The following is a 17,616-nucleotide window of genomic DNA, read 5'->3' on the forward strand; positions in this document are numbered from 1 at the left end:
AAAAGCTGCCGCGTGAAAGGATTAAGTGGTGAACCGCTCGAGAACACGACCTGCAGGTTTCGAGATCCGTTTATATATTCATCACTGTCTTCAGGGGCAGGAGTGGCTCTGCTCACCTTATCGGATGTATGGTCCAGTTTTGGTCAGCTACGTTTTGGACATAATCTTTAATTGCTAGTACCATCTCCGAACACTCCACATCTACAAGGATGAAGTTTGCCTTTAACTTATTCCGATAATAGAGAGCTTCTTCTAGAACAAGTCTCGCTGCTAGAATCAGAGATTTTGTTGGAGTCCCAAAGCCGATCTGAACAGAGTATTTAGCTGATACAGTAGTATCCAGATACCTCACAGGGCCGCAATAACTAGCAAACCCACAATAAAGTAGTACCTCTTGAATGCGAGAAACACAATGTACAGGCCTTCGGGATGTATCAGGCTGTTCCTCGTTAAATAAAGTGCTTAAGAGCTACTCTTATAGAACCTGACATATGTATATAATATCGTTGATCATCACGATAGCTGGTATTAATGCCGTGTTATCGTGAAACAACATTTTTGATCTCTCTGTGTAGAGTCGGCGAGGTCGAGTAAGTGTCGAACTGTTCGGAAACTTATGAAGTCTAGATGTAGTATAATTCTTCCAAAAAGCCATTCTAGGAGGTAGTCGGAGTCCGCTAGGCGGAAATATTAGGCTAATCGGGGGAGGAGAGCAAGACATTTATAGATCTACATGATCTTCCAGAACAAAGGTCATGCTATTTGGTTTGGCTTAGTATATTATGTTTGCAATTCGGCGTGTGCTTCGGCAAGAGTCTTGAGAAATGAAGGTACAATTAGAGATCTCTTCCTAGTGGTCTCGATGTGTCCTGCCCGCGTTAAGTGGGCAGATTTCGACGGATCTAGAACTGAACTAGCTAAGCGAGCTGACCAGTCAGTTAAATCTGTACCCGCCTGCATAGTCCTCGTATTAGCGTAGTTTGAAAATCCAATGAGGGCTTTTGGACAGAAAGCATGTTCGTAGAAACTGTGCAGTCCACGTACCCCAGCCTTCCCAGTAACATGGGCCAGCAAAAGGCAAATAAACCTTAAACCTACATAAAGAGTCTCACTCGTATATTCATGCAATGGGCTGTGGTCTATGGGCCCCGGCTCGATTATGATGGATCACTGAAATGACTCGTGATAGGCTAGTGAGTATGGGGACTTCTTAGTCTATTAGTACACGGTATTGTATTTCCGAAGTCGCCACTGTCTGTCGATCTCTCGTTCGCTTTCCTCTTTTCAAAATTCACTTGCTCATTGAAGTTTGAACCCAAGTTGAGGGCTAATATGTTGGTGGGCTAGAAGAGTTAAAGAGCACCATGGTAGGCACCATAGCCAGAGACCAGGTTTTGCAAGTGGCGCCTAACCTCAAAAACCTGCCCTGCAGGTCAATGATCCTCGGCGTGGTTGCCATCTCGTTTCTTTTCTCTTTTTTTTCTCGTGTATTTCTCAACCCTCCCTCACTGCGGTTCGATTAAGTTCCCGAGCCAAGTGGATCGATCGGCATGTTCCAAACTATCCATTGCCAAGTCAATTGCCGAGTTGCATAAAGACATTGTGGCTAGCTGACTGAGGACGAACAGGTGTTCAGCTCATGATGCTTTGTAACTTTCTCAAATAAACACCCAAGCGAACACGATTGGTTACCACGTGATGCCAATTATGGTAAAACCATTAAGACTGACTGACATTTCCCCCTCCTCCTCCTCCCATTTACCTAACCTTGCGACGCTGAATAACCTTCGTTCTTTCGATCATCATCAAGAGCTCGACTCAACTACTGCAGCGGAGAGTTTCACTTAAGCAAGCCGAAAACTCCTCTGTTATCAGAACATCTCTTTTAATTACGATGCCTCTACTCGATCTTCCAGACGAATTACTACTTCTAATCATCGAGAACCTGGAGAGTGAGAAGGACATTCTTTCTATTTTGTTGACAAGTCCTCGAATATATGCTATCCAACAAACAAGCCCTCTTTACAAACACAACATTAGGTTCTCAGGGAGCTCAGCACTGCGGTGGTACTCGGCGAAAGGGTGCAAATCAGCGGTGGAGGCACTACTCGAAACGGGCGCTGACCTAGAGTGCAGATCCAAAGACGGTGCTACACCACTAGTATCTGCTGCTACCCATGGACATGAGAGTGTAGTGCAGTTGCTGCTTGAAAAAGGTTCCGATATAGAAGCTCGAACGACTTATTTTTGGGCCCGCTGGACACCACTAAGATGGGCTGCTGATGGGGAACATGATGGTGTGGTCAAGCTGTTACTTGAGAAAGGTTCTGATCCGAAGTTCAAAGGCACGAAATATGACCAGGAACAGCTATTACTAGCTGCACAAGTTGGAGATGCGAAATCTGTTCATCTACTGCTTGAGAGGGGCACTGACCTAGAGTGCAAATACACTGGCAGTGACACACCACTGAGCGTTGCTGCTTACCATGGGCATGCAGATATAGTCGGGCTGCTGCTTGAGAAGGGTGCTGATATAGAAGCCAAAGATTTTTATGGCCGGACACCCCTGATATATGCTGCTGGCAATGGACACGAGGATGTGGCTAGGCTACTGCTTGAAAAGCGTGTTGATTTAAATTATAAAGATGAAGATGGTGATACAGCACTAGGATCGGCTACTTTGAATAGACATGAGAGTATGGTCAGGCTACTTCTCGAAAATGGTGCTAATATAGAGTCTAAAAACGAAGATGGCTGCGCACCGCTGATAAGTGCTGTTTATGATGGACATGAGAGTATGATCAGGCTACTACTCGAGAAAGGTGCTGATATAGAATCTCAAACTAACGATGGTTGGACACCGTTAACAGTTGCTGCACTCCATGGATATGAGAATATAGCGAAGCTGCTGCTCGAGAAAGGTGCTGATATAGAATCTCAAACTAACGATGGTTGGACACCGTTAACAGTTGCTGCACTCCATGGATATGAGAATATAGCGAAGCTGCTGCTCGAGAAAGGTTCTAATATAGAATCTAAAGATAGGGATGGTTGGACGCCATTAAGATGTGCGGCTGAGAAAGGACACGAGGGCGTGGTCAAGCTGCTCCTTGAGCAAGGCTGTAATATAGACCCCAGGGACAGGAGTGGCTGGACACCACTGAACTATGCTGCTCTTGAGGGACATGAAGGTATAGTCAAGCTGCTGCTCGAGAAGGGTTCTAACTTAGAATCCAAAGATCATGATGGCTGGACACCACTAAGATGTGCAGTTGAAAACGGACACGAGGGTGTGGTCAAGCTGCTGCTTGACAAGGGTGCTGACCTCGAGCGAGCGGGCCTCACGACCGAGCAGGTTACTGGTGTAATACGGCTTTTGAAGTGAAGCTATTCGAAATATTAAGATATCTACATTTCCATATAAAAGTTGATAGTTCCGATGATTCAGGGAATGTGTCCTTTTACGCCCTAATATATGGCAATGATCACATCTATGTGGAATTTAAAGTCATCATACATCTAACTTGAAGACTTGGATGGCACCATTAACTTACCTACATCAAGGGGGCTTCTCTAATCTCTTTCAACATGAACAAGATAAAAGCACACGCTGTCATGCTCCGATTTAATACCATATGGTATAACTCATGCTACATCATTGCCTCCGCTGTAAACACCGAAAAGAAAGCCAAAACACCGCAACCGAAAGAAAGCACATCATCCCCACATAAGCACTAGAACATCATCAACCCCGGTGGGAAAATCTCCTATTTATTTCTTAGGAGCATCCACAAAGTTGGGGAAACATTCCTGAAGCGTCTTGCTATGCTTATTGGCAGCATGCTCAGTCAGGGCCGGACCACGGGTAGTCTTGAGGAAAGTCTGTCTGCAAGTACTGCAGATGATATCCTTGGCAGCTTCGTTCTGTATTCTGTGAGCATGACAATCAACTACAGTTAAACATTATTCAAGATATAACATACCACTTTGAGCTGCGACTTCGCAGAACCCTTGGCATCTTTGGCATTGCGCTCACGCTTAGAGGCGGCTTTGGCTCCCTAGTGACACACCATCAGTCGCTTCTCCCGAGGGAAAAAAGAATAGACATATATTGAGAGCCCGTACGTTACCCATGATGACTACTATTTATGATAATAACGCTGAAGTGGCTGTTGACAAGAAAAGGGGAATTTTTTGTTTTTGGACGGGATGAAATTGTGGGGGGCGGAGAAGTTTTTTTTTCTTTTCCTTTTTTTTCTGCCCTTTTGCCTCTTCACGTTTGGCTGGATGAGGTCTAGACCGGAACCGTTGATACTGATACTATACCTACTATACCGATATATGCTCCCCGTAAATTATCTTTTAATTTACTACATTTCCACCACAACGTTCACTATTACTTAATTACTAGTTGGGTATTCTTATACTATTTGAGATTCGTGTGTATCGTACTTTTACATTACTGTTATCGAAATTATCTCGGATTAAACAATATACTCGTAGTATGGATGGTTCGTATATATAAATTCTGTCTCTTCGCGGTACTGAACGCTAGTAGCCCACCTTGTGTTTCTCTATACAATTTATAAACAACCAACAACCCTGTATTATACTATATTCTACACGTATTAAATTTAAACCATGTCCCAGTTACCATTTCCTGCCCCCAACTTTAGAATTCTACAATCGATATACAGCTTACTCAGCGGGACGTTACTGTACTATAGAAACGGGGCGGGCTCCTCAAAGTTCACGGAACCCATGGTTCGCAATGACATTCCTAGGGGAAATTCATCCAACGAGACAATACCAGTACGGTGAAAGTTAACAATATGATAAGACGTCTTCATATTTTCATAATTTCATGAACCATACATATCCAAACCTTCCATACTAGTACTACCTTTATCATCTAACCAGACATTCCCCATAACAAAATATATACAAAGAAAACAAGTCCCTAAATCTCCCCCCACACCCATATCCCCCAAAGGAGAAAGAGTTGAATCAAGAATCAAACTCCGGATTTACCCATCCCGGCACCTTTGCCTTGGATCTCAGAACCGCCCCATACCGCTGTAACGCAGCGAACACGCCCGTTCCAGCTATAAGCACAATTAGGGCTTGTGTTGTGAATGTCCACGTCCAGCCAGAAGAGGTGTGCCAAGTGGCGATGAAGAACTATATCTTGTTAGAGTTCTATATCACGGGTATATAGGTGTGGGGGTGAAATATGGGGATAGGTACAGGGTTGATAAAAGCACTCAGGTTGAGGAATACAGCGTAGAAGATGACGACGCTGGTGGATTGGAGTGGGTAGCTGTCGATTATATAGCTGCTTGTTACGGTGTTGCCGATTTGGATTCCTGCTGAGACTGTGTTGTATCCCATGGTATCAGTTACTGAGAGACGGAAAGGGGGGGAGGGGGAGGAGTGAAGGGTTATGAGGTTATGAAAACTCACATAGGAAGAATGCTATTTGGCCGATCATCCAGTGGTAGCTTTTGTCGATGCTGATGCCCCAGACTATTAATCCGACTTTTGGTAACCTTAGCGATACCACTCCACCTTGCCTATGGGTTCTTTGGGAGATGTGAAGGAAAGTAGACTCACCTGCGGTGATTAAAATGGCAGGATAGGCTAACCATAGCCTCATCTCGGGTAGTCGCATCCCCCCGTTCTTCCTAGCTAATCGCTTGACAATATAATCACTGAGCCTCCCCGAGCAGCATACCTCCGACACTAGCGTCCCGATAAATAATCCCAGAAATAACAGGCCCTGGATCAACGGCGAATACGCTGCATACGCGGCTGGTACCATCGTTATCACTGATAACACCCACCAATACCAAATAAATGAGTATCCGAGGACGGCGAGAACGACAGCAGGGAACTGAAAGGTAAGAAGGAACCGCAGAGCGGCATCCCAAGGCTTTGGATGGCGCAAACCGGGGATGGGACGGAGGTTGAAGAATTTGAGGGCTTTTGTTCGAGGTATCGCATTTGTCTCTGTAGTTTGTACTGTTGCTTCGAACTTCTCTTGGGGCTGTTCGATGTCTGTGGAGTATGGAGAGAGGTTTTTAGGCAGTTGGTGGAGCATGCGGGTGCGTGGGTAGAGGGTCTCGGGCATGAAGAAGAGTTCGAGGAGGAGTAGGACGGCGAAGAGGATGGCATTGAACCAATTGATCCATGCTGCGCTCAAGAGATTGAGGAACCCGCCGACTGAAGAGCATATTGTTAGATTTCAGATAAGGTTTGCTACTTGATATTATGGGACGTTTGGAGAGCAGCGTACATGTAGGGCCAAGAAGAAGTCCTGAGTCGAGGGCCAGAACCCATAATCCTAGTTTCTGTCCGCGTTCATAGTCAAAGAAAATATCATTGACTGTCTTCATCAGCAACTTGCCAATATACAAAATTAAGAGTGTAAGGCACACATACCCACAGCCATGCCCACGGTTGACCCCGGACTGACACCGAACCCTTGAAAGAATCGAGCCGTCATATACCCTCCATAGGTTTCGGCCACCGCTGCACCAATAGTAGCCACCAAAGAGATGGTTGTCCCTATAATGAAAATGATGCGACGCCCATAGATATCGCTCAATGAAGACCAAAACAACGGGCCCACGGACAAACCCAGAGCGGGGATAGCCACGGTCCAGTTGACCTGTGAGTAGTTGATATTGAACTGGGACTGGATTTCAGGGAACGAGGGGACGGTCGTGGTAGTGATGTAAGTGAAAAGGAAATATCTGGCTTGAGTTAGTACTCTTTTGCTAGACTAGGAAGGCAGGGGCATCATACTTCAGCATGACAATTCCCAGAATGGAGTGCTTCTGAACCCTAGACCAGTTTAAGGGATCCAGGGGATCCGAGGTGGGCGGGGGATGGATTTTGACGCCATCTCGCTCGACACTCTCAGAAGGGAATGGGGGACGTTTCTCGTTATCGTGAACTATGTCAGCATCCATGTGGCCGGGGAAAACGTCCGTTTTCTTTTCTTCGTCCATGATTATGGAGTCTAGTATGATGACTGGGAGTTTGGGGCATGTTCAATCAGAGTATATATATAAATTGGGTGTACAAACAGTTATCAAAAGCTCGGTCCTTTGATGTTCAACATACGGTGCCTGCATAAGAACAGGGATTAGAGGACGTTGATATATAAGCCATCGAATCAGGCTCCTGAGACATATCAGAAGCATCCCTTATCTCTCCGGCCATGAATTAGGGTTTAGGAAGACGACATGTCCCGAGGGAATGCTTAGCATACACTGTAACTACCAATAGATACCGCAGTTTGACAGCTACCAATGGTTTCTTTTATATGTCTCACTCCGCTTCTACTGCCGTCTTCATATGAAACAAAGTTATACTCTGCTTAACCCGGGTAAACTCATCAGCAAAATAGTTAAGCCCTGTCCAGGTGGGTCACCGTTCGAGCCGATCACGGTGGTGCCCAACAACGCTTGACTCGTCTAAGATAATTAGCAAAGCGATTGAGAATTCAGTCGACTATAAATGAATCGGTTGTAGCGGTGGTAAGGCTAATTGTCTTAGCGGGACCCTTAAAAAGCAGTATTGACGTCCAACTAGATGGTCATTGTTTGAGTCAATCAAGCATGTGAATAAATACGGGCTGCTACTGTGCTCGTAGGCTCTGCTGCTCGTCCTGAGGCCTTGGCTATTTGGATTGGTCTTCTCACCGGCTCTTAGATCTTTAGTCTGCTGTTTTCTATTGGCAATGCCTATTCTACTCGCACATTATCATTGATGTATAATGGTTGGATATGCTGGTGTTAGAATATTTACTACCTCGCTATCATCATTTGCTGACCCATAACCCGCCAATCTAGTCCCTTTAGAGGATGCATGCAATTGGTCAAGGTGCATTAAAAGCCGCTATCTCAACAAAATAACCCTAATATAAAACAGCCTAAACAGAGGAATGAACAAAACCGTAATACAGTTTTCGAGCTAATATTCTTGGAGGCACAAGAGGCAGTACAAGCACGCTGTCTAGTGGTCTTTGATATTTAGAAAAGTCATACTATCAATTTGAGAGCTTTCAGTTCAGCTCTTTTAGTTGACATGTGATACGGAATATGCGAGATCGGAATCTTTTCGCGCTGAGGCCCTAATATCAAAGCGATGCGGAGTATACGGTGCATTTCCTGCTGAAAGTATCATTATTCTCTATACTATAGGCAGTATAAGCGGGGAATCTACCTATAGTCAATTGGTCCTATAATTACCCATGATTATTAGGTCTGATAATGCCTCGGACGGAACGTGGGGTAGCGATAAGAAACAGTCCAAAGTAAGGGCGTACGATCCTTTCCTAATCGGGAACTTTTTTGGAGAAAACTTTATGAACGAAGAATGTCTGCAGGGAAGTGGGACGTTCCACCGACTCATTACTTGTATCATGACTGATAAGGGATGAGTTACCACATAGAATGGTGTCTCGGCACTTTTGACCACCCTTTATCATGATCTCGGCAATTGGGATGAATCTCTGAGGCCAGTCTAAGTAGTATGGGTCAAGACTCAAGTCAAGATAACGACTGAGGTATATGTGTTAATTTCGATGTATTATTATAGAAATAATTTATATAACTTTTTTTTGTACTTTGTATGAGGCTTTTATTATTACTTCAGATCCACTTGTTGTACTTTGTACTTACCGAATATAGTCAATAGTTTCAGCAGCCTGCAAGGTGTCTATGCAGCAAGTAAATATAGGGTCGTGACTCGCTTCACTTCAAATATAGAGGCTCTCTTGTATCAGTACTGTTTAACCAGTCCACCACTTCCTCTGTCTGTAGAGATGTATCGTCAACATTCTCCTCGCCATGGCGACACGCCTAATCTCGACGAAGAGCCAACTGAATATACCTCTCTCCTCCCCAAGCCAGCGGATCTCGACAGTCCTGAAGATCCAGATCGCTATGACAGCCATAGTTCTGAGGACGAGGGCTGGAGACAGCATCTCGCCGAACTCTGGATTTTGTTCAAGGGCTCTATTCCCGTTATTCTGGCGTATACACTCCAGAACAGCTTGCAAACCGTGTCCGTATTGATAGTCGGACGCTCTTCGCCCGAAAACCTGGCCACGGCTGCCTTCTCCTTGATGTTTGCTATGATCACAGCGTGGATGATCGCTTTGGGTGGTACAACAGCACTTGACACGTTGGCCTCGTCAACGTTCACGGGTAGCTCAAACAAGCACGACCTTGGTATCTTACTGCAGAGGGGGTTCTTTGTTCTAAGTCTTTTCTACATCCCCGTTGCTATCCTTTGGGCATGCTCAGAGCCAGTCTTTCTGCTTCTGGGTCAAGACCCACAACTATCTAGAGATAGTGCGCGATTCTTAACCTGTTTGATCCCGGGTGGTCTGGGGTATATTTATTTCGAATTGATGAAGAAGTATTTGCAAGCTCAAGGTGAGACTCGGCTTGCTGTGTCGCCTCTGAGCCCAAACACTAACTTTGCTGCTTTCCAGGCATCATGCGTCCAGGGACATATGTGCTAATGCTTACATCTCCCTTTAATGCCCTTCTCAACTACCTATGCTGTTACACATTTGAGATGGGCTTATTTGGAGCGCCGTTTGCTACTGGCATTTCATATTGGTTGTCTTTCATCTTGTTAGTTCTCTATTCCCGGTTCATTGCCGGGTCCGAATGCTGGGGCGGATGGTCGCGAGAGGCGCTCCAGAACCTGGGTACTTTTGCCCGTCTAGCCTTCCTCGGTATCATCCATGTCGGCACGGAATGGTGGGCATTCGAGATTGTAGCCCTAGCAGCAGGCCGGTTAGGAACCATCGCATTGGCTGCACAAAGCGTTATCATGACCGCTGATCAAGTACTCAACACGATCCCGTTTGGAGTGGGCGTCGCCACGTCGGCACGAGTGGGCAACCTCCTGGGCTCTCGGAACGCACCGGGAGCAGCCAAAGCAGCGAATACGGCCGCCTGGCTCAGCATTCTCCTCGGTGGGGTAGTACTGGCTGTGCTAATGGGTACGCGGCATGAGTTTGCGAAGATCTTCAACTCGGACGAGCGAGTTGTGCGCCTAACCGCCGAGGTGCTGCCCTATGTTGCACTATTCCAGATTGCAGATGGCTTGAATGGCAGTTGCGGGGGCAGTCTCCGTGGTATGGGGCGACAGCATGTCGGAGCGATGGTCAATCTGGTTAGCTATTACTGTGGTGCGCTGCCGCTCGGCATTTGGCTGGCGTTCCATGGCTGGGGCCTCAAGGGCCTGTGGGTGGGACAATGTATTGCCTTGTATCTGGTGGGGGCGTTAGAGTGGATGATCGTAGCTCTCAGCAATTGGAGTATGGAAGTGGATAAGGCGTTTTCTCGTATGGATGTGCATGAGCGATTGGAGGATGGAATGTAATGTAGAGTAAGGAGTACGGCAATTCGGCAGTTGACTGTATGGAGATAGGAAGTAATGCAGAGTTGTTTGTGCTCATGTCTCAGTGTCAAATGGGAAGTTCGGTTGGCCAAGAATTCCCGCTTCAACAAGTTAGCGCTTGTACCCCAGACTGAAAAATGTCAATTTCTCCGAGGACAGACCAGACGTTCTAGAAGTTGAAGCTAGTGGTGGTGTATTCATTGATAAGAAGCCGAGCGTCCACTCATGCGAGAGATTCATAGTAGCGATAAGGACAACACTGATAACCGACGTGTAGTGTGTATCACTAACGCTCTTGGTAACCTTTACTAAATCTAATTTCCCTTTCTGGGCTTACATCATGAGGATTTTCTCGTGTGTCTTCTCCTCAAACTTTCCGTTTTGGGAAACTGAATCGCAACCCTTGCATTCGGCTGCATGTTCAGATAGAGATAGTAAATACCCAGGTTGTCCCACTCCAAATACCCTCCAAAGAAGGAAGTTGTAGGGAGTGGAGCGGATGCTGATTGCATCTCATTGATCCTATCCAAGATTGAATCTTGAAGGTTTATCGGTGACTTTCCTCTGTCCCTTGACTGGTTCAATGTGTGGTTGGTCCATCCGTTGATCCTGGGACGTAAATGGTGATTGCCTGTTCTCGAACACTGCACAAAAGAAGTAGTCAAAGCAAAGTATGGGCTTACCAGGGCTATAGTTGGTCAGGAGTCCGCGAGGGGAAAGGGATCTCAGGAAATGAAATGTACGATTGCCGTGAAGGGTCACATAAATAGCAGTTTTGTTCCCTCCATCATGCAAGAAAACAGATCCCAGCGTTCTAATCAAATGAGCATTGAACTTGTCCCTCTCTCTTCGCAATCATATCAAGCATCAGTGCAAACATGCTCGTCACAACAGTGAGCCTTCTTGCTCTGTCTGCTGTGGCTTCTGCTCATAGCAAGCACCAAACCTCCATATCCGGTCCTCACCAGAAACTGTGGTATAACACTTTGCCAGGAGATGGCGGTACTCAGGTATGTGTGCAACTGCCGTCTCTATTTTTTATACTTTCATACTGACGGTGTCAGGCCGACTCCGTCTTCTCAGGCATTTCGACTTTCGCTCGTTTGCCCTACTTCCCCTGTCTCTCCAGCGAGGATGAGAAGTACGATATTGCCTTCATAGGTATGACCAGACCATCAACTTCTACTGTTTTCTTTTAGACATAACTAATATGATCACAGGAGCCCCCTTCGACACTGGCACCTCCTACAGACCCGGTGCTAGATTCGGCCCCAGCGGCATCAGACAAGGCTCCCGCCGCCTCAATCTCTAGTACGCCTATCTACCGAGCCATTGCTCACAATGAACAGAACTAATACTGATACCCTGCAGCGGCGGCTACAACGTTCCCCTAGAAGCCAATCCCTTCGTCAGTGATCTAAAAGTCATAGACTGCGGCGACATCCCTGTTACCTCGTATGCCCTAACCCCACCCCCAAAAAGCACCCCAGAACTAACAAACCAACCCCAGCTACGACAACGCCTGGGCAATCCAACAAATCGAAGAAGGCCACAATAGCATCCTAATGCGCAAGCCTTTCACTGACGCAAACGAATACGGTCTCTCGCGAGCAGGCAAGACCCTCCCACGCGTCATCACCCTAGGAGGCGACCACACTATCACCCTGCCCCTGCTGCGCAGTATCAACAAGGCCTATGGCCCTGTCAGTGTCATTCACTTCGACAGCCATCTGTACGTCGTCAACTCCACCTTCTCGCTTTCCCTGTATCCCAGAGCTAACATGCCAGCAGCGACTCTTGGAAACCAAAGGTCTTCGGTGGCTCCCCAAGCCAGGTCGCCTCCGTTAACCATGGAACTTACTTCTACCATGCGGCGATGGAAGGACTCCTCAAGAATGACACAAATATCCATGCCGGGATCCGCACTACCCTCTCCGGTCCCTCGGATTATGAGAATGATGGATACTGTGGGTTTGAAATTGTCGAGGCTAGAGAGATAGATACCATCGGTACATGCTTCCCCTCCCCCGCAACCCCAGTCACTCTCACATCATGATTCTCCATCTAAGCACACGATACAATACGCCAAGATAAGAAAAGAAAAGATACTAACGAAGACAAGGCACGGACGGTATAATCAAAAGAATCCGCGATCGTGTCGGTACCGAAAATCCCGTCTACCTCTCCATCGATATCGACACGCTCGATCCTGCCTGTAAGTTCCCTCCAACATACCCAAGCCAGTTCACCTCAACATACTACCTATGCCCCTTCTTTCATATAAAGCAAACCATCCGAAACCCAACACAATGACTAATAGGAGATATTAAAAATTTACAGATGCACCCGCAACCGGCACCCCCGAAACAGGCGGCTGGTCGACCCGCGAACTGCGCACGATCATCCGTGGTCTGGATGGGTTGAATCTCATCGGGGCCGATATCGTCGAGGTTGCACCTGCTTATGATACTAATGCCGAGTTGTCGACTATGTATGCCCACTTCCTTTTTTTCTTTTTTCTTGCTTGCAAATAGTTGTTTGGTTGTTTTTCGTTTGGATAGGTTTGCTAATGAGTTGTGGCTAGGGCTGCTGCGGATGTGCTTTATGAGATTCTTACGATGATGGTCAAGAAGGGGCCGTTGACTGTTGATTCTGAGGGGTCTGTTGAGTTGTAGGCTTCTTTTTGAAAGTGTATAGGTGATGATGGTATGAGTTAAATGGGTGGTTAGCTGGTTTACTGGGGTTCATTTTGTTAAATCACGGACTGTCACTGTCTATTATGCAGTTAAACTGGATACACGTCTATCTAACACATTGGATTATCACTCCTACACAGGAGCTAGATGCTGAATTATTGATGTAGATTATTATGTATAAGTAGGTGGGGAAACTGGCTAGCATTACTTTCTAGCTAGAAACACAGACAAATAAGAATCTTCCTGCTTTAGCAACTCTTTCTGAAGAAGAATGGTGATCTTCCACCCCACCGGGACTGACGAGCCCTATCCACTATTCTCAATAGCGTCATTGGGTTAACGTATAGAAATAGCCGTCCCAGATAATGCAAGTGGGTCAGATTACACAGAAGAGAAGGGTGAAATTCACTAGTGGATAATCCGCAGATCATATACGTAATTAGAAAGGCATACTATACCCTGTCTGGCCTATCTTGTCCCAAGGAATATATGTCTTTTCAAAACGGGAATATACTTTAATAACTATTGCCTGTCAGGTCTTTTCTACAGCAGACTATTGAAGGCTTTTTGCATCGGCTTGTCAAGTGACTAGGATTTGTACTTTATACTTTAATTACGGAGGTCATCTCATCTCTTTTTAAGCCGTGCTTGGTCTCTCAGAAAACCAGGAAATATCTTCAATCTGAAAATAATCCAAAGTCAAAGAAGCAACGACTAGTGCCAAAGATTACTATAATCCCAATATGCGTGTCTCCCTAACCACTATCTTTTCCTCCGTGCTCTGCACTGTTTTGGTCTCATCCCAGGATCTCAACACCGCCAAATGCGTCGACAGTTATGGTATTCCATCAGCAGAAAGTGAGCCCGGCTCTTTCATCAATACTGACTGTACGAATGATGGCGGGGCACATGGTGCCATAAACGTTGCTGTAAACAAACTCGGGATTGGTAATGTTTACGGTGTCACTAAGCAGGTTGTGGCCGGTATCAACTATGTCGTCTTTCTTGTGAGTAATGGCCCCTGTTACGTGAGGCAGGGTATATTGGCGATGCTGATATAGAACAAATAGACTAGCGACGAACGAACATATCGGGTTCCTGTTTACGAAGATCTGGAGGGAAACTACTCTCTTCAAGAAGACAGTATCTGCTACGTGAGTGACAATCTAATGCTAGCACTAGGTCGATTGACCTTCCTACTATAATTCAGCGCTGACAGAGGTGTTCATAAATAGGACGTGAGTGATGACTATTAGTACGATTCATGAGTCTAATGTGCTAACTAATGATACAGGACGGCCTGCCGTCTGCAGTTGTAACGAAACGAGCGTGTGATCAGTGAGGATGGGCATTCTAGACTTTGTTACCAGACCGATTTCTTCCGCAGATATGGACTACTGGGTTAATTTAGCTGGATAGAAAGCGACTATCAGAAACAGGTGTTTGATATTTAATCCCCGTGATCAATTGGTCCACAATGGGTATTGGGTTGGAATGCACACTTGCATAGAACGTTCCCTTTCTGGATCACGTTATTCGTTGCTGCTTTAAGCGCGGGGTAAAACAACCATTCTTTATGATACATTCAATGCCATCCCTGCATAAACCCCCTTCACACCTTTGGCCCACTTAGACTTTGTCAAACACCGCTCGGTAGAGATGGCTTGCGTACTTGAACCAGGAATCGACCAGTCTACGGCTGATCTGATCGTTCAGCTGCAGCTCGAAGATGCCGGTTTTTATTTTGAATCTTCCAAAGGTAAATCTCGAGAGCCCACTGATGAGGAGCTGGCTTTTCAGTTACAGAATGAAGAGTTGGAAGGTGTCTCCCAGTTTCTCTTGGATAGGCGGATGGCGATGAGCTTTGCTGCCGCGGTCCAAGCTGATGGAAATCTTTTGGATGATAGTGTCTTGGAGGAAGAAAATGCTGCTAAAGATCGGGATCTTGCCCGTCGTTGGACAGATGATGGATGTGCTCTGGCTCCGGGAGATCACCAGGCAAATGCAGAATCGACGGCCCTAGACGATGAGACTCTGGATAAACTCCAGATCTTGTACATGTCTGGTCGAGAAGACTCCAAGGACGTTCGCGGTGTAGGAATAACAAGGGAAGAGACTGGACAAGCTGAATCGTCTGCTTGGGCAGCACAACGTGGCCGCCAGTCAATCCCACTACATCGCTGTGTAGCGTGCCGAGACGAAGTGGAATTTGTCAACATCGCACGTGTACCATGTCGTCACGAGTATTGTCGTTCCTGCTTAGAAGATCTGTTCAACGCCTCAATGATGGACGAGTCTCTATTCCCCCCGCGCTGCTGCAGACAGCCCATCAACGTAAACATTGCACGCATATTCCTCAAAGCTGACCTCATACAACGGTATGAGAAGAAGAAAATCGAGTTCGAGACTCCGAACAGAACATACTGCTACGCTCATGAGTGCTCGACTTTCATCAACGCATCGCATATCGAGGATGACGTAGCCACATGTCCCAATTGTAGTCGAACGACCTGTACGAGCTGCAAAGGACGCGCACATCTAGGGGATTGCCCAAATGATAGAGTTACACAGCACCTTTTAGCTCTCGCGCAAGAAAATGGGTGGCAACGTTGCTACTCTTGTTGGCGATTGGTGGAACTGGTTCATGGTTGCAATCACATGACGTGGGTGGTCATGTTTATTTTTTTTTGCTTTCCAAATGATTGAGAACTAACTATAAGGCTGATAGCTGTCGTTGTGGTGCCCAATTTTGCTATAATTGTGGAGAGCGTTGGAAAAGCTGCAATTGTGAGCAGTGGGATGAGCATCGTCTTCTTGCTCGTGCATATCAAATCATCGATCGAGAAGCAAACCGTCCGTTAGCCGACGCCGCTCCGGAAATCGCTGAGCCTGAACCAGATATCGCTGTAGTTGAAGTGGGAGGGATGCAGGTGCTAGATTCTGGACATCTACCAGAAACGTATGAGCTAGAAGAGGAAGAGCCTCGAGCAGCAGCAGCAGCAGCAGCAGCAGCAGTAGAAGCTCCCGTATTCATTGAGGAAAGACCCGTACCCCGTGCACAGACGGAAAGAGATATTCTGGTTGCACAGACAATCCAGGAGCTCCGAGAAAACCACGAATGCACGCATGACAGATGGAAATATGTTCGTGGTCCTCACAGATGTGAGGAATGCTATTATCGTCTCCCGGAGTATATCTTTGAATGTCGGCAATGCAGGCTCCAGGCTTGCAATCGGTGCAGGAGGAATAGGCTCTAATGGTAAATACAGTATCAACATTTCAGGGCTACGCCATTGTTCTATTGTTCGCAACAAGACAACTGAACTTATTTCCTTACTGCCTGGGACGGTGACTCATTATAGCTTCTAAAACCATCAAGGTCCACCGTGTTCTGGCATTTTCTAGCGGGTTCTTTTCTTCTATTTTCCTTTCAGCGTTGAGATATTTAATATAATAGGAGGGGAGGGTGTGATACATTGCTAGAATGCTAAATTGCGAGGACATACGGCAAGTTGGAGCATTTGTTTGGTTTGTACCGAAGGCGTGTGGTCTACTTTCAATACAATATCTTCATAATATATTTTCTATGAAGTTATTGATCAACAATAGGCACAAAAGGAAGGACTTTCAAAAGAAGAGCTTCATAAATGGAGAATGCTGTTCAAGAGGATTCTGAGTATATAAAAATAGCCATTCTGCACCGACGCTAATTTCATCGATCTGAAAGGACAAACACGGTCACCAGGGCAGAAGCGGTCGCAAGGACAGTGAGTGCCATCTCTATAGAAGTACTGTCTCCAATAGCTCATGTGCCATACCTACTAGACACCCTCACGCTTGACGAGTTGGTTGACTATGTGAACAACACCGACGATATAGATGTAAACGAGAGGGAGGCCAGGCAGTTATTTAAGTTAATGGATGAAGATGGGAACGGAGTTGTCACATTTACCGGTATGTTACCTCAATTGGAATCCCCATCCAGCATTAGAGCTTGCTTGCTCGTACGTGCTGTAGTGGATAGAATTCGTCAATGGGTTTGTAGCGGCTTTTGACCCAGAGGGTGTCGTCTTTGAAAAGAATATGGGATAGTTCGGAACTAGAGAACGGGACGTTGGTATCGGATCCCTTTCTTAGGATAAGGTTCCAGACAAGCGTTATTGCTTTCTTAATAAGAATCAAGCGGTTGCTTGAGAAAGTATTTTCCTGGTATTTGTACTGGCTTATGGTGATTGTACCCGGAATGTAGCATATATATATAGAATATTAGTCGAGGTAGGGCTAGTCCTCCAGAGTATCTTATTATGCAACTTCGAACCGGTACTCTGCGCTTCTTGTTAAGAGTTATATATTAATAGGTTCTGCAAGAGAAGGACTGGAGAGCAGAACGCTTGAACAGCCGACCCAGCTCGAGCAAGTAGATTTTTTCCTTTGAAAGGCTGTGAGGTGATTGATTATTAACTCAAACCTCTAGCTTGCAGCGCACGTCGAG

At 46.1% G+C, this 17,616-nt stretch overlaps 6 protein-coding genes across 6 annotated transcripts; 4 read left to right on the forward strand and 2 right to left on the reverse strand.

Moving 5' to 3' along the window:
* Positions 1-3,484: 3,484 nt before the first annotated feature.
* BDV38DRAFT_258031 (uncharacterized protein) lies at positions 3,485-4,211 on the reverse strand. Its single transcript, XM_032055679.1, has 3 exons — positions 4,126-4,211; positions 3,984-4,058; positions 3,485-3,924 (listed from the first exon to the last, which is right to left on the reverse strand). The coding sequence occupies exons 1-3, from the start codon at positions 4,132-4,134 to the stop codon at positions 3,772-3,774; spliced, it is 237 nt and encodes a 78-aa protein (XP_031909491.1). The 5' UTR covers positions 4,135-4,211; the 3' UTR covers positions 3,485-3,771.
* Positions 4,212-5,007: 796 nt separating this feature from the next.
* BDV38DRAFT_286760 (putative MFS transporter) lies at positions 5,008-7,013 on the reverse strand (the record flags this gene model as incomplete). Its single annotated transcript, XM_032060743.1, has 7 exons — positions 5,008-5,181; positions 5,248-5,375; positions 5,464-5,538; positions 5,614-6,222; positions 6,296-6,385; positions 6,442-6,755; positions 6,808-7,013. The coding sequence occupies 7 exons, from the start codon at positions 7,011-7,013 to the stop codon at positions 5,008-5,010; spliced, it is 1,596 nt and encodes a 531-aa protein (XP_031909492.1).
* Positions 7,014-8,833: 1,820 nt separating this feature from the next.
* On the forward strand, positions 8,834-10,410 carry BDV38DRAFT_286761 (MATE family efflux transporter; the record flags this gene model as incomplete). The annotated part of the gene is made up of 2 exons (XM_032060744.1): positions 8,834-9,449; positions 9,509-10,410. The coding sequence occupies 2 exons, from the start codon at positions 8,834-8,836 to the stop codon at positions 10,408-10,410; spliced, it is 1,518 nt and encodes a 505-aa protein (XP_031909493.1).
* Positions 10,411-11,306: 896 nt separating this feature from the next.
* On the forward strand, positions 11,307-13,103 carry BDV38DRAFT_296080 (agmatinase; the record flags this gene model as incomplete). Its single annotated transcript, XM_032062856.1, has 9 exons — positions 11,307-11,438; positions 11,493-11,589; positions 11,649-11,739; positions 11,800-11,883; positions 11,939-12,160; positions 12,220-12,437; positions 12,551-12,643; positions 12,769-12,919; positions 13,013-13,103. 9 exons carry the CDS (start codon positions 11,307-11,309, stop codon positions 13,101-13,103), a joined length of 1,179 nt encoding a protein of 392 aa, XP_031909494.1.
* Positions 13,104-13,867: 764 nt separating this feature from the next.
* Positions 13,868-14,466, forward strand: BDV38DRAFT_286763 (uncharacterized protein; the record flags this gene model as incomplete). The annotated part of the gene is made up of 3 exons (XM_032060745.1): positions 13,868-14,131; positions 14,195-14,278; positions 14,419-14,466. 3 exons carry the CDS (start codon positions 13,868-13,870, stop codon positions 14,464-14,466), a joined length of 396 nt encoding a protein of 131 aa, XP_031909495.1.
* Positions 14,393-16,640, forward strand: BDV38DRAFT_258033 (E3 ubiquitin-protein ligase). The gene is made up of 2 exons (XM_032055680.1): positions 14,393-15,787; positions 15,853-16,640. Exons 1-2 carry the CDS (start codon positions 14,784-14,786, stop codon positions 16,379-16,381), a joined length of 1,533 nt encoding a protein of 510 aa, XP_031909496.1. The 5' UTR covers positions 14,393-14,783; the 3' UTR covers positions 16,382-16,640.
* Positions 16,641-17,616: the final 976 nt, after the last annotated feature.

Source organism: Aspergillus pseudotamarii, assembly GCF_009193445.1.
Source record: "Aspergillus pseudotamarii strain CBS 117625 unplaced genomic scaffold BDV38scaffold_66, whole genome shotgun sequence".
In the NCBI taxonomy this organism is placed as follows: Eukaryota; Fungi; Ascomycota; class Eurotiomycetes; order Eurotiales; family Aspergillaceae; genus Aspergillus; species Aspergillus pseudotamarii.